Genomic DNA, 13,398 nt, shown 5'->3' with positions numbered 1-13,398 from the left:
GATCGGAATGCCCGATGGCTGTGCCACACCACTCCCTTTGTCCGATGCTAAGATGCCCAGACTTGCTAGTGTTGGTCAACTGCCGGACTTTTCACGTAATCTCATGTGGCGTGATGCGAGTTGTAGATTATTGAAATTGTCCTGTCATGACATCCATCCAAACTCGGTACATGATTCGCATATCAATCCCCCATCACTCGGTGTGGAGGTTCTAGTTCTAAATCATCTCGTATCGAAGTCTTGAAGATGTTCGCTCTCTTCGGGCAGCCAGACGGTCACGATATCTTTTACGAGACGTCATTGCTGTAGATGTCGAGTTCTCAAACTTCGGTGTAACGGCCGGGGGCTCGATAGTCACCACGGAGGGCGCATTCTATGCGACGACTCGAGGGACAGGTGGTGCACCGCACAAGATCGACTGCGGGGGAAGTTTGGGCCAGCCTCTGTAGAGCCTTGTCCGCGGCCGCCTCGGCGGGGGTGCCGTGGATCCCATCATCTTCCTCCTCTCCAGCCACCGGCGGCGTCTCTTTTCCTTCTGTGAGACGTAGTGTCAGCTGTGGCTTTGATGTCAGGATGCACGTGGGTGGTCTAGAATGACGTACATGAGCCTGGAGGCCGAAGCGAGACATTGCCAGGTACAGCCTCCATTTGGAATTTTTGCCGATCCCGGCAAAGAATCTCTCGACAACGAGCGCCTTCTGGAGGGCCTCCAACGGCGCGTGACGTCCCCAAAGCATCGTGAGCGCCATGTTGGCGGGGTGGTCCGGGTCCCAGGAACGGACTTGTCTGAGGTCTACCGAGACGACTTTAAGCCAGAGCTGGAGACGTGGACAGAGATGGGTTTCGACAAGGTTTCTGGGCTGCGAGAGGACCTGTGGGTGTACTTGTGGGGTGATGCTCTGGATGACGGTTGGAGGTTCTTCTAGAACGACTTGCTGTTGGAGCCAGCCGACAGCCGTCTTCATGATGTTCTTGAAAAAGCGCATGGAGAAATGTATTTCAGGCTTGCAGGTAGATGAGAAAGTGAAGAAGAAGAAGAGCTGAATGGCGACAACAGAATGCAGCTGTAGCGGTGGAAAGATTGCTGAAATTTGGAAAAGCTTGGGATGGAAGAACGTTGAGCTGTCTTGGAAGTGAAGCTGGGAAGGCACCATGGACACTAAAGCAGAAATGGGTCCATAAAGTTGGTTCTATTCAGAGTAATTGAGTGCATTCTGATGGAAATCTGAATGAAACTGCTTCGACCCGCAATCGGCACAGTACAATGGTACCTACCTGTAGGCACAATAGGCACAATCAAGCAACAAACTGGAAGGCAATTGGCAACCTTTGGTTGGCAATCAAACCAATAGCGACACCGAGACATAACAATAGCCTCTACCATCCACAACAGCACGCACAATAGCAAAATCCATCAGGAAACGAACAATCAAAGTCTATGATCGCATTCGAAATTAACTTTTGATGCATCTACGTTCATTTACAATCATTACTGACTGCCACCTTTTAACTGGCATTTTTTTTCTCCTCTTCCGCCCTTGTAATCCGCCAACGCCAAATTAAGCAGCAGGAGTCGGGGTAGGCAGGCACGAGCAAGCCGAGCTGACCCTGGAGATGACGTTTCCGGCGCAACCCTGCTGGGCAAACTCGGGGACGACGCTGACGTCGGCGACAAAGGTCTTGGTGAACTCGCCGCAGAACTCCTGGCTCTCCTCCAGGCGGCCCGAAACGCTCTCGGCACGCATGGCGCGGAGGCAGTTGTCGGCGTTGCAGGACTTGGGCTTGCAGCTCTCCTGCTTGGTCATCTTGACGAGGTATCTGTTTGCAGGGTGTTGTTAGTATTTTGGCAGATTACAAAACTACACCCAAGGGGCCCCAAAAGACTTACCCGCCACGCTCAATGGTGTTGATAAAGATGAAGCCAGACGGCAGCATGGCGTACGAGGACCACGATCCGCTAAAGGCAATGATGCCACCGCCCTCGAGGTGGTCGTCCTCGGGGTAGATGTCAAAGAAGGCAATCTCGCACACGCCGTTGCCGGTGGGGTCCTCGGGAACGGAGGAGATGTCGTAGACGCGCATGCCGGCACCGTAGTTGCTCTGGAAGATGAGGTCCTTCTTGACGTAGAGGTTGTGGTCGATGCCGCGGTTGGTGGCCTTGAAGAGACCAGTCTGCTTGGGGTTCTCGAGGTCGCGAATGTCCCAGATGTAGGTCACGGGGTACCCGTCGGCAGCGGGTCCGACCAGATCCTCCTCGTCGTACTCGTCATCCATGAACAGCCACTCTTGCCAGTTGACGTCGTTGACCCAACCCTGGTGGGTGTAGCTGGCGCCGGTGTACGAGGTGATGGAGATGATCTTGGAGTTGCGCTTGTCGGTAACGTCGTAGCTGTTTTGTGGCGAATAGCAGTCAGCTAACCATTCTGCAATGAAATTGGCTGAAATTGGCACAGTATGCAACATCAAGGCAACTTACATTGTCAGGGAGTCCTCGTTGTAGCCGTAGCAGATGTCACGGCCCTGGTACCGCTCATCGGGACCGCGGTAGATGAGGCACTGAGCATCGTGAACGTATCCGTCTTGGCCCTGATCGTGTGTCAAATTAGCATCCGCTTGCATCCGCTTTGCCATCTACCCTCCGAAAAGGCGACTTACATCACATCCAAGCTCGACAGGGTTCGAGGGGTCCTCCAGACTGAAAAAGTGGAGACCGCCGTTGCAGTACTCGCCCCTAGGGCGGACGCCGACGGCAACGCCGTACTTGGCCTCCTCGTTGATCACAATGTTGTGTGTGCTTCCAAGGGGAAGGGTGGCGTTGAAGTGGCCAGTCATGTCCTTGGCGTTGGTGAAAAGAACGGGAGCCTCAGCATCGGTGACGGTGAGGAGCTTCTTCATGTCAAAGATTTGGACGCCGTTGCCCTCAAGCTCGCTACCAATGACCATGTAGTGCTGGTACGAGCGGATCTCGGTCCAGTAGGCACGGTCTGCGACAGGGGCAAACTTGGGACTGCAATCTGTTAGTCACGGTGTTACTGCCAATGCAGATAGAGGAAGAACTATACGCACAGGAATCCAACGTGACGCATGCGACCGGTGGGAAGAACCTCGATAAAGCCGACTCCATCGTACATGCCGGTGGCTGTCGAGAATTAGTATACACGAACTCTCCAACTGCAGAATTACCGTTTGCAAACTCACCAATAAACTCCCGACCCGTCTCAACATCCCACCAACCCCACGACGAAGCACCCGACTTGCCGCGGTAGTCAGTGTTGGGCGAACCAAGGGTGGCATGGTTGATAAAATCGTAAAGGTCGATGTTCTTGCACCTGAACTTGTGCAGAGGGCTGTCGGGAATGGCCTGGGCGAAGCCGTCAACGCACTTGGTGTAGTTGAGACGGGGCCACTGGGTCGAGTCCATGAGACCAGCCTGCTCGTCGGCTTGCCATTGAGACTTTTAGGTGGCGGATTGACGTGTTAGACATTAGAACCATCTAGACCATGGGCTATTGAACCGTCTCTGTTGCCCAGCCAACGGCAAACTTACAATCTTCTTCATCATGAGCTGCTCGTGAATCTTGCCCGAGTCGTACAGCTCGGCAGCCCTGGCCTCATCCTTGGCCATCTCGGCGCCAAAGACGGCCGTCGCAGCGGCGAGAACGAATGAGTAACGCATCGCGTTCGTGAGGGTCCGAAATATAAAAAAAGTGTCGACTCTACCAATGAAGGGAGGGCACTGTTTGTCCAAAATCACAAGGCGACTTTTCGTCAATCCTTGTCCTGACAATCTCGGAGGTTGCTTCTGGAAGCTGCACGGCCGCGGCTGATGGATGTCGAGGTGGGACGGGAAGAAAAAGACCGACACGGTGGCACGAAAGGGGAACCGCCCTCTAAAGAACCCTTTTATGGTAGACCAGTGAACCAGGGGTCTGCAGCGAGTGCACAATGGCAAACCGCCATCTTCGTCCTGCAATCATCTCGGCTTTGCCTGCCGAATCAAACCACCTACGCGAACCCTGACGTCTCCGCACAGCTTTTGTTCGTTGGTCTCGGCGTTGGCGAAAATTGCCTGGCGAATTTCCAAAAGAGGCAGGCCCGCGGTTTATTGCGGGTACCGCAAGGTTGGGTAGGAAAAAGACCGATTGGAATTGGTAGATATCTCTAGATATCAGCAAGCCGGGTGGAACCCGGCATCTTGGCACGCCATTGAAGAACAGGAAGGAGGCATTTGGGGAAATCCTTTGCTGCGGGGTTGGAGAAGTTTGGGGGGAAGGTGCCAAGATTTCGAAATGATGCTTTGGCTTGCTCGCTGAGCCAACCTGGGTGCTTGGCGTGCCAAGCATTGTTGTTTGCAGCCGTGAGCCGTGGAGGACTCGTCAGCATCGCCACAATGCAACAATCTTCAGGAACAGGATATCTGCATCAGAGCTCGTTGGTAATTACCTTTCTTGCATACTTCCAGGTCAAATCCATGCTATCACCAAGCACCGTAAAGGCGCGGCTCCGTGGCTAGTTGATAACCCTGTTTGCTGGGAGATAACCTTCAACCCTTGTTCAAGGAAAATTGGTACCATTGTCTACTTGGAATGTCTGCTGGGAAGATCTGCTTGGAAATCCAACAGCCATGAGCTTAAAACCACGTCCGCTCAAAAGGAGCCGGATCCGAGAGAATGTCCCCATCTGTCTGCAGGGTCAAATCCAAGCGGCTGGGACTGCTGTGCAGCGGTGGCAAATCATCGGTGCATGCAGTCTGGTAACTCGATGCGTGGGGACTGATGGCTCTTGGAAGAGCTACCCCGTGTAAACGTGTCATGGCATGTCCCAAAATGGGTAGATGGTTGATAATCTCTGTATAACATTAGCTTTTTTTCGGTAGAGCGGCAGCCTTATTTTTGGCTATGTTAAACTTTTTCTTCGTCGCTCAAAGGTAGTAACAAGTGGTGCTCCTAGCATAGCATGTGTGTTTCTGCTTCTGCTTCCGTATTGTTACCCGCGTTATCACCTAGAACAACTAGTCGAGAGCCATTCGCAATCCGCTGCGTTGTCTTTGGTCGTTCGTCATGAATTGAGGACGAAGTGGGCCGAAAGATCCAAGGATCCCGATAGAAAGTGGAAACGATTGCATCCCCAATGGATCAGCAGCCAGCCTCTGTTGAAAGCTACACGGGTCAGCCCAGCAATTTCCATTAATTGCAGTGACGGCACGGTAGGTCCCTTAACGATGCAGTCACCTATATGTTTGGACCGCTGTTAATTTGTACGTGGCGAGTAAAATCAGGTTTCGGTATGGTTTTGTGCACCAGGGTGTCTGACACTATATGGTCGAGAGGTAGCGAGGACGGCCAGACAGCGGGAGACATCAAGTCGGTATAGCTCAACCAAAATATCGCCACAACCGTGACGAACAAGCATCTGCAAAGACGGTCCCGTGCTATATGGGCTATGATAACAGCACGCCCAAAAGATGGTCTGGTATCAACTCGCCACCCTTGAGGTTATTTTTGTGCTGCGATCCCTTTGAGAACTTCACACCTATACGTAATGAAGTTGACAACCAAAAGATCTCACCAACAGCTGCCGCCGGCATTTTGAGATTGAGAGGGCCGAAACATGCATCGCCTATATCCACAGGTCGCCACTAGGCATCCCAGGCCGACTGTGAAAACAACCCAAGTGAATACATTCAGCTGCCTCCGCGGTGTTACTTTCTCTTGTAAATCATCAGTTTCGGAAAGTGTGGCAAAACTCCGCCGGAGATCGTGCCTTGACTCCAGAGGACGATGCGACGGTGAGCTGGGGGTGTTATGGCCAGGCCTAGACCCAAGAGAGCGGAGATTTGGTGCGGGCTGCAGTTAATTTTCCATTTGCTATTTTTGAATCGGGTTTTCCCTTGAGAAAGATTAAAAAAAACCCGGAGAGCTGGAGTAACTGGTGCTGGTTGCAGGGGTTGATATGGTTCGCAATCTGGATAAATGCAGACGGCAAGGACATGAACTGTGCGTTCGGCGGGCCAAAATCTTTGCCACGAATACTATCCAGTATACCCGGACTGCAGGGAGGCTACCCCAGGTGAAATTGGTTCTTGGCTGAAGACCCTGGATGAGGTCCCAGGGCTAGATCCAAATTGATGAAAAATCCGAGTGCATATTGTAAACCCAAAAGATGGATTGATTTCCTTTCCCGGCGACAGTACTTGCGGAAAAGCGGGAGTAGTTTTCACGCCATGGAGCGACTGGCGATATTAACAACCACACCGACAGAACACCAAATAGACACCAAAAATGGGGTCGTCTATAAAACGACTGTCAACTCCCAGCGTGACTGGCGCATAGAAGTGCAGAGGCCATCGACAAAACACACCATCTTGTCAAACAGCCACTTGGCAACTCAAAGACATCTCTCAATTGACCATCAGTCAACTCACCATGGCACCCCTCACGCACCTCATCACGGTCCTTGCCGGACTCGCAGCACTCGCCACGGCGGCACCGACAGACACGTCCGAGGCAACGCCGGCCATCAAATCCATCACCTTCTCGGGCAACGGCTGTCCGCAAAGCAACTCGCCCCGCGTCACCGAGTCAGACGGCGACGGCCTCTCCTTCACCTTTGGCGACTTCCGGGCGTCCACATACCCGGCCACTTCGCGCACGGCCAACTGCCAGGCCCACATCAACACGGCCGGGGTCGGAGCCGGGTGGCAGGTGGCCGTGTCCGAGGTGCTGGTGACCGGCAGGGGCAGGATCGCCGCTGGCGACTCGCTCGACCACTTCACCACCGTCTTCTTCTCGCAGCAAGCTTCGGACACGGTCTCGGCGCAGGGGACCTTTCGCAACAGCAAAAGCGTCGACAGCAGCGCCCCGGAGGAGATCCGCGCGGCGCCGAGCACCCTGTGGAGCTCGTGCACTACCAGGTCTGACGGGGATGTTCTCAACGTCAACTTTAGGGTCGCTCTGTTGGATCAGGGCGCGAGCAGCTTTGATGTCAAGTCTGAGAAGTTGGTGTTCAAGTGGAGGAGGTGCTGAGCGATGGGTTTCTGGCTTCGAGTTGTAGGGATTGATTGTCTCGACAGCTGTAAAAAGTTTATCAGGCTAAAAAAAAAGATGTTTTCCTGACACAACCATCTCGCCGCCGTGTTTTGAGTATTAAGCTCGGCAAAAGTCATCACAACCAAAGAATCAAAGTGCGCTGATGAGAAATTAAGACTAGGTTCCAGTCTGAACGTGGTGTTTCGGCTAATTTCACATGGAAGGTGGGAAATTGTTAAAGAACAATCATGACAGGATTGACTGGAGTCTGGCGTCGATACAAGCTTGTTCTGAATGTGGGGCACCCCAGCTTTAGCAGCTCGCGGGGTCCTTCTAGGGATCAAACGGCCGCCAAGTGGATGCGATACGTCAGAACTCGCCGCCGTCGGCTCCAAACGGTAAAAATTTAGAGATGCACATCTTGTAGTGATGGAAAAACTGCCCGCAACATACCACTGTCAGCTAGGATACACTTTCGCCGTTGATCGCTTTATTTGTTCTCTCGACTCTACCCCCTCCCCGGCAGATAAAATGCCAAAACCCAAGCGCCCCCCAACACCGACCGAAGACTCTCCCAGCGACGACGAACTCGTCGACACGACAGCCAGACTCGAGCTGCACTCGCGCAGGACGGACCGCAAGCAGAAAAAGAACCAAAAACGCCTCCAGAAGCTCGCCTCCCGCCCCAAGGTCATCATGGACCTGCCACACGAGCTCCTGATCGACATCTTCTCCCTCGTGCGACCGAGCGACATGTTTGCGCTCATGCGAGTCAACAGACCCCTGCACGACTTTATCCGCGCCGAGAGCGCGACCATATCCCGGCGCATCATCAGCCTGCGGTACCCGTGTCTGCAAAAGTGCTTTCGACTGCCGGCCAGGCTGGCCGATCTGGACGAGACGCAGCGCGCCGCCGTCAGGGCCAACGTGGGCGGCGGGCAAACGCAGCCCGCGGCGCGCAAGGAAGAGCAGTGGGGGCGCGGGGACCAGGCGCGGGGCGCGCAGGATGATCAGCAGCAGCAGCAGCAGCAGCAGCAGCGCAGTCGCGGCTGGGGCAGGACGTGGCGGCTGTCCAACCACCCGTCGCACCTGCCGCACGTCGGGCGGCCGGACGCAGACTCGCTCTGCGACTGCGTGACGTGCACCATACGCTGGATCGGGCTCAACGTGATTGTCGACTTTGCGCACTGGCAAGGCCACCTGGACTCCGGGGAGCCCATCCCCATGTTCAAGTCGTGGCAGGCCCCGCGGTGGAACGCGGAGCTCGTGGCGCGACACGCCGCCGTCGTCAACAGGGCGGTGGTGGATCGGGACCCGCTGTGGTATGCCCGCATCCTCGAGCTGCACCTGGCCACCACGGTTCGGTCCATCCGGAGGCACACGGCGAACAAGGGGAACAAGAGAAGGCGCTACCTGCTCACGGACGAGGACGCGCGGTCCGAGACGGATGCATTTCTGGAGAGGAGCGGTCCGCCTACCATCGATTGGCCGTATCATCGCGACACCTACTACATGCTCGAGGTGAGTTTTGAATGATTTTCTGCAGGGTTGTTAATGTTGATCAGGCGCTGATGGTGATTTTTTAGGCGTATTTGCCGAACCGATGCTGGAGTGGCGACGAAAAGAGATATCTTTACGTGCCTGCTGAGCAGCACGAGAGGGAGGTGCAGAATATCGTTGCAAATACAGTTTTGCAGCAATCGAGGGCGCACGGGGAATTGGAAGAAGCGAGCATTCCGCAGGCCCCTGAACGCGTTGCTGTCTGAATTAGCGTTGATTTATGCACAGATGTATGCTCCTGATTCATACTTTGGCCTTGTAGGTGACCAGAACTATCTTTGGCTGGATGGGTCAGCATAGCATCTTTACTCGATTTATTTTCCAAATTTGGGCTGTGCGACGCCTTGCGTCTCCACCAAACGGCTTGTATTGTCTGTGGGAAGCAGCCTGTTGGCAGAGTGGGTTTCTGCCGAAATTGAGTGCTGGATTTCCGCACCGCGATACTCATTTCATCCAGAGTTGTTAGAGCCTAGACTAGAACAAGGCGACTGCGCCGCAACAAGTCGCGGTCGAACCTCTACACAACCCCTCAACACGGATAGAGATCGTTGGTTCTACAAAGTATGACCTCGCAGAGAGACGAGAAGTTGTGGAATCGTATCATTCGTGTGGCATCTAGTGCCTGTCATTAGCTGGGAATCAACATACATAAGGTACTGAAAGTGCAATCGCCCGCCATCCATGATCAAAGCCAGAAAAAGAAAAAGAAAAAAAAAACGCCCAAAACCCTTCCCAAAAACCCGTCACATGGCCCACAAGGGCTCTTCCAACACCTCCCACTCGGAAGAGCTCCGCTCGTGCAACCCTATCGACTCCTCCAGTTCCGGCTCCCTCTTGAACGACACCCTCTTCCTGCTGGGCCTCTGCGACGACGAGAACCTCAGGATTCCCCTGGGCGACATCTCGGGCGGCGTGTGCATGTACGTGACGCCTCTGGCGACGCTCCTCTCGGGCGGCGTGGGCGGCGGCGACTCGTCCAGCATCCTGCTCGCCGCGCGCCTCTCGTAGAAGCTGCCTCGCATCTCGAGCGAATGCGTCCTGGCCAGCGTGTCGCGCAGCGGGTCCGGGTGTTGCCGCACCTGCGCCTGGCGTGGCGGCGGCAGCGAACCGTGCCACTCCGAGTATTCCCGCCTGCCGTCCTGCTGTAGCGGTAGCGAGTTGCGCCACTCCCGCCTCCGCCCCTGTTGCGACGGCAGCGAGTCGATGGAGCTCCCGCTGCGGCTGCTGCCGGCGACGCTCTCGTTGCTGTAGCAGCTGCTGTTGGTCCTGGAGCTGCTGTTGCTGTCGCTCCTGGAGCAGCCGCCGCTGCTGCTGCTGCTGGTTCTGCTCGCGCCGCTGAGGCTATCCGCGCGCTGCACGTCGCTGGCCCCGCTCGTGCTGCCCTCGTCACTGTGCAGGCTGTACAGGGAGTGCAGGTCGGCCGACATTGGCTTCCTCGAAAGCCTCCTGTGCTCGTGGAACGTCTGCGAGGAGTAGCGCATGGGACCGGTGGCCTGCGGTGGCCGCTGTGCTTGTGGTGGCGGGGGGCCCCGCTGTGCTTGTGGTGGCGGGGGGCCCGGCCGTGCGTGCTGCCTCGACCTGGGGTGCGCCGACGGACGGGGCGCCTCCGATGCCGACGTCGATATCAGGATCCATGGCAAATCGTCATCGTGGCTGGTGCTCGAGTCGCTGCCGCCGTGGAGGAGGAACGTCGGGTATGGTATGTAGGCTCTCTTTTGCAGTGGTTGTACGTGCGCGGGGATGACGGTCGCTGGGCGTGGTGCCTGTGTTGTGTTGTGATACTGCACGGTCGACACCATTTTTAACTCTCTAGTTTTTATACTCTCTAGACAAGAAGAAGGAAGCAAAAGGGATCTTGTTTTCGGCAACAACGCACGCATACAGAAGAAGCCAGAGCCAAGGTTGAGCAGACTAGCAAAACGACGCTTGATGGTTGCGCCAGGTTCAAGATATCAAGAGGCACAGGTTTAGAAGTTTAGAAGCAAGCATCCACAAGGCAGAGCGATCCTTCAAAAGCCATGATATTCCCGGATCTGCCGAGATACCCCTCATCGACCACGAATAGACTGGATGAAGGCAGATGAAGCTGCACTTGCAGATTTGCGACTCAGGACAATTGCCAATTACAGAAACCCGAACAGACCTATGACCTCATTCTGAGGGGAAATGTCTCGGTCTGTGGGAACCTTGTTGATGGGATCAGATTGTAGTTTAGTGATCATGAGACTTGACGGAAAAGGGGACAAGGAGAAGATGGGATGACTTGGCACTGTCATTCGGATCCCGTTGAACCATTTCTCCTCGGAACGTTTTTGGCCGTGGGCCTTTTTTTCAGCCCTAGCGATTCGGCGAATGGAATGCCTGTCGAGCAGAGCGCCGATTGTTCTCTTTTTTTGGGGTAAAGGAGTTGTAGAAATGGGCCGAACGGTCTTGTCCGACGTTGATTGCGGCTCTGCTTCTGGTCAGGGGTAGGCATCTGGACTAGTTCTAGTTCTAGTCTAGAACTAGACGGAATCCAAGACAGAGGGATATCGACAACAACATCCACAGGTAGGTTTTCGATTGGCGTCATTTGCTCAAAACCCACATCCCCCCCTGCAGACATCAAGCCCCAGGTCGGGAGTAGTCCAAGCCTTTTACCCTTTTCCAAACCTCCCTAACCACCCTCTCCTGCGCCTGTCTAGCCGTCTCGCCCTCGGAAGGACCTGCAGGTCTGCGCATGGCAGCGAAAAGATGCATGTCAGTGCGTTCGTCATCCCAACAAAATCACAAGGAGGGGGGAGACAGCCAGGGTGAGAGAGAAAAAGAAGGGATGAAGAAAAATAACGTTGCAAAAGAAGCGTGCAAGAAAAGCGTACAAAAGAGTGCTGAGGGCGAGATGAAAAAAGCGAGATGAAATGAATGACGACAATTGACAAATAGAAGAAAAAAAGTACAGGCCTGACTCACCGGATACCCAAATAGAGTCTGCTGCCGAGCCGTGCGTCCTGAATATCGGCCGTTTCTGGATCCGAAGGAGGGGTCGCCGTCGTCACGAGCCCGCCTGCTTCTTTGAGGATTGCTATTCCTGCCGCGACGTCCCTGCACGATGTCAGTTTTCTTTTCTTTTTTCCTTCCTTTTTTTTTCTTGGTCTGTTTCCCTGCAGATGAAATGGGATGTACATGACGACTAGGATGTAGAGTGACAAAAAAGGAAAAAGAGTCGAAATGACAATGACGCTTACCACTCCCAACAACCACCCTCCCACCATATGTCAAACGACCCCATGGCCGTATAGGCCAGATCGAGCGTGGCGCTGCCCAGGCTCCTTATGCCGTGGACCATGCCTCCCCTGCCGCCGCGACCGCCGAGCTCGGTGGCCATGTTGACAAAGGTCTCCACCTTTCTGTGCAGGTTCCCGTCCGGCCGGTCCCGCCTGTCCTTGCCCCACTCGCACGAGAATATGCAGCCCTTGGGGGCCAGCGGCGGCAGCGGCGAGTCCCTGACCAGCGGCAGGGGGACGGTCTCGTTGAGCCAGGCGCCGCGCCCGCGGCAGGCCGAGAAGAACTGGTTGGCGAACGGCGCGTTGATGACGCCCACCACGGGGTCGTGGTCCACCACCAGGCCGATGGACACGCAAAACATCGGGAACAGGTGCGTGAAGTTGACGGTCCCGTCGAGCGGGTCCACGATCCACGTCGGCGACGACGTTACCAGGTAGTCCCGTGACGCGCCGGCCGAGTATGTCTCTTCGCCGATGAAGCTTTGATGCGGGGGCGGACGGGGACATTTGTCAGTCCCTCCCCGTTTGTGTGATTGATGCGGGCAATGAGATCCGGGGGGGGGTACTGGCCCGGGACTGAACCCGGGACTGGACCCGGGACTGGGACGGGGCCCGGGCCCGGAGATACGGGTTGGGACCAAAACTCACCCGTGACTAGGGTATTTCTTGGCAATGGTCGTCCGTATAAATTCCTCGACCTTGAAGTCCGTTTCGGTTACGATATCCACTGCACTAAGCGACCCCGGGGGCCCAGCCGGCGTGTCAACAGCAAGTCCATATCCATGGTATTTGTTTGCTATGCCATGGACAGACAGCCAGCCAATAGGGATGACGGCGCAGATTGGATCGGGCAAGGGCAAGTTGACAAGGACAAGGACAAGGACAAAAAAAAACCACACACACACCTTTCCTTCTCGACCGACTTCTGCGCAGCACTGGTCCCAAACCGGGCCCGCGCTGCGTCCATCAGCATGGCCCCGGCATCCTTGCCGAGCTGCACGGCAAAGTCGTAAGCCTCCTGGAGCTCCTTGTCGTTCAAGGTAGTATCCGCCATTTTTTTTGGTCTTCTGGTCTTGTCGTCTCAAAAAAATTCTGGAATGTCGTTCATTACCGTGGGGGGGAAGATTAAAATGAGTTGATTGATTGGATAAACCTGGGGATAAAAGATGAAAGAACATTCATCCAGAAGGGTTGTCTCGTCTCTATCTCGCTTCCTTGATTTTTCTTTTTCTTCTTGGAGGCTAGAGTGAGGTGGGGGAAAGGGGGTGTGTTGGGATACTGCGTGTTTGGTTTGTTCTTTTGGGCGGAATGCGGAGAACCAAGAGGTGGAATTTTGGTTGTCGATCTGTTGTCCTGGCCCCCGAAGCAAGCCGAGAGCCATGTGTCCGGTGTGTTTTCCGCAGTCTGTTTAGAAACAGGGACCCAGTAAAAACCCCAAACCCCCCTCATGATCCAGGGTGGGAGAGTCATTAGCCAAACGGGCCCCCAAAAAATATGGAGGGGAAAAGCTCTCTCCCAAAAACCCCGCGCTTCTACTCCACACAGAC

General features: G+C 54.9%; 6 protein-coding genes across 6 annotated transcripts; 2 read left to right on the top strand and 4 right to left on the bottom strand.

Annotated features, from left to right (window-relative positions):
- Window positions 1–19: 19 nt before the first annotated feature.
- Window positions 20–1,249, bottom strand: MGG_07788 (uncharacterized protein). The gene is made up of 2 exons (XM_003712957.1): window positions 603–1,249; window positions 20–554 (listed from the first exon to the last, which is right to left on the bottom strand). Exons 1-2 carry the CDS (start codon window positions 1,152–1,154, stop codon window positions 321–323), a joined length of 786 nt encoding a protein of 261 aa, XP_003713005.1. The 5' UTR covers window positions 1,155–1,249; the 3' UTR covers window positions 20–320.
- Window positions 1,250–1,559: 310 nt separating this feature from the next.
- MGG_07787 (uncharacterized protein) lies at window positions 1,560–4,444 on the bottom strand (the record flags this gene model as incomplete). Its single annotated transcript, XM_003712956.1, has 7 exons — window positions 3,548–4,444; window positions 3,199–3,454; window positions 3,067–3,139; window positions 2,656–3,007; window positions 2,477–2,586; window positions 1,889–2,389; window positions 1,560–1,818 (listed from the first exon to the last, which is right to left on the bottom strand). Exons 1-7 carry the CDS (start codon window positions 3,674–3,676, stop codon window positions 1,560–1,562), a joined length of 1,680 nt encoding a protein of 559 aa, XP_003713004.1. The 5' UTR covers window positions 3,677–4,444.
- A 1,981-nt stretch (window positions 4,445–6,425) lies between these two features.
- On the top strand, window positions 6,426–7,025 carry MGG_07786 (uncharacterized protein; the record flags this gene model as incomplete). Its single annotated transcript, XM_003712955.1, has 1 exon — window positions 6,426–7,025. One exon carries the CDS (start codon window positions 6,426–6,428, stop codon window positions 7,023–7,025), a length of 600 nt encoding a protein of 199 aa, XP_003713003.1.
- Window positions 7,026–7,276: 251 nt separating this feature from the next.
- MGG_07785 (uncharacterized protein) lies at window positions 7,277–9,517 on the top strand (the record flags this gene model as incomplete). Its single annotated transcript, XM_003712954.1, has 3 exons — window positions 7,277–7,426; window positions 7,491–8,549; window positions 8,615–9,517. The coding sequence occupies 3 exons, from the start codon at window positions 7,277–7,279 to the stop codon at window positions 8,792–8,794; spliced, it is 1,389 nt and encodes a 462-aa protein (XP_003713002.1). The 3' UTR covers window positions 8,795–9,517.
- On the bottom strand, window positions 9,332–10,674 carry MGG_07784 (uncharacterized protein; the record flags this gene model as incomplete). The annotated part of the gene is made up of 1 exon (XM_003712953.1): window positions 9,332–10,674. The coding sequence occupies exon 1, from the start codon at window positions 10,466–10,468 to the stop codon at window positions 9,332–9,334; it is 1,137 nt and encodes a 378-aa protein (XP_003713001.1). The 5' UTR covers window positions 10,469–10,674.
- A 76-nt stretch (window positions 10,675–10,750) lies between these two features.
- Window positions 10,751–13,261, bottom strand: MGG_15250 (QA-X). The gene is made up of 5 exons (XM_003712952.1): window positions 12,757–13,261; window positions 12,500–12,583; window positions 11,813–12,331; window positions 11,538–11,669; window positions 10,751–11,301 (listed from the first exon to the last, which is right to left on the bottom strand). Exons 1-5 carry the CDS (start codon window positions 12,903–12,905, stop codon window positions 11,193–11,195), a joined length of 993 nt encoding a protein of 330 aa, XP_003713000.1. The 5' UTR covers window positions 12,906–13,261; the 3' UTR covers window positions 10,751–11,192.
- Between the last annotated feature and the right edge of the window lie 137 nt (window positions 13,262–13,398).

The sequence above is a fragment of the Pyricularia oryzae genome, chromosome 3 (genome assembly GCF_000002495.2).
Source record: "Pyricularia oryzae 70-15 chromosome 3, whole genome shotgun sequence".
In the NCBI taxonomy this organism is placed as follows: Eukaryota; Fungi; Ascomycota; class Sordariomycetes; order Magnaporthales; family Pyriculariaceae; genus Pyricularia; species Pyricularia oryzae.
This window is presented reverse-complemented; position numbering and strand designations above follow the sequence as displayed.

Excerpts from the sequence above, each read along its gene's own strand:
- MGG_07788 (XM_003712957.1), bottom strand. The coding sequence starts at position 1,154 with ATGGTGCCTTCCCAGCTTCACTTCCAAGACAGCTCAACGTTCTTCCAT. Across the intron at positions 555-602 it reads GCTTCGGCCTCCAGGCTCAT|CTGACACTACGTCTCACAGA; the intron begins GTACGTCATTCT and ends TCAAAGCCACAG.
- MGG_15250 (XM_003712952.1), bottom strand. The coding sequence starts at position 12,905 with ATGGCGGATACTACCTTGAACGACAAGGAGCTCCAGGAGGCTTACGAC. Across the intron at positions 12,584-12,756 it reads AAGTCGGTCGAGAAGGAAAG|TGCAGTGGATATCGTAACCG; the intron begins GTGTGTGTGTGG and ends GGGGTCGCTTAG. Across the intron at positions 11,302-11,537 it reads AGACTCTATTTGGGTATCCG|ACCTGCAGGTCCTTCCGAGG; the intron begins GTGAGTCAGGCC and ends TGCCATGCGCAG.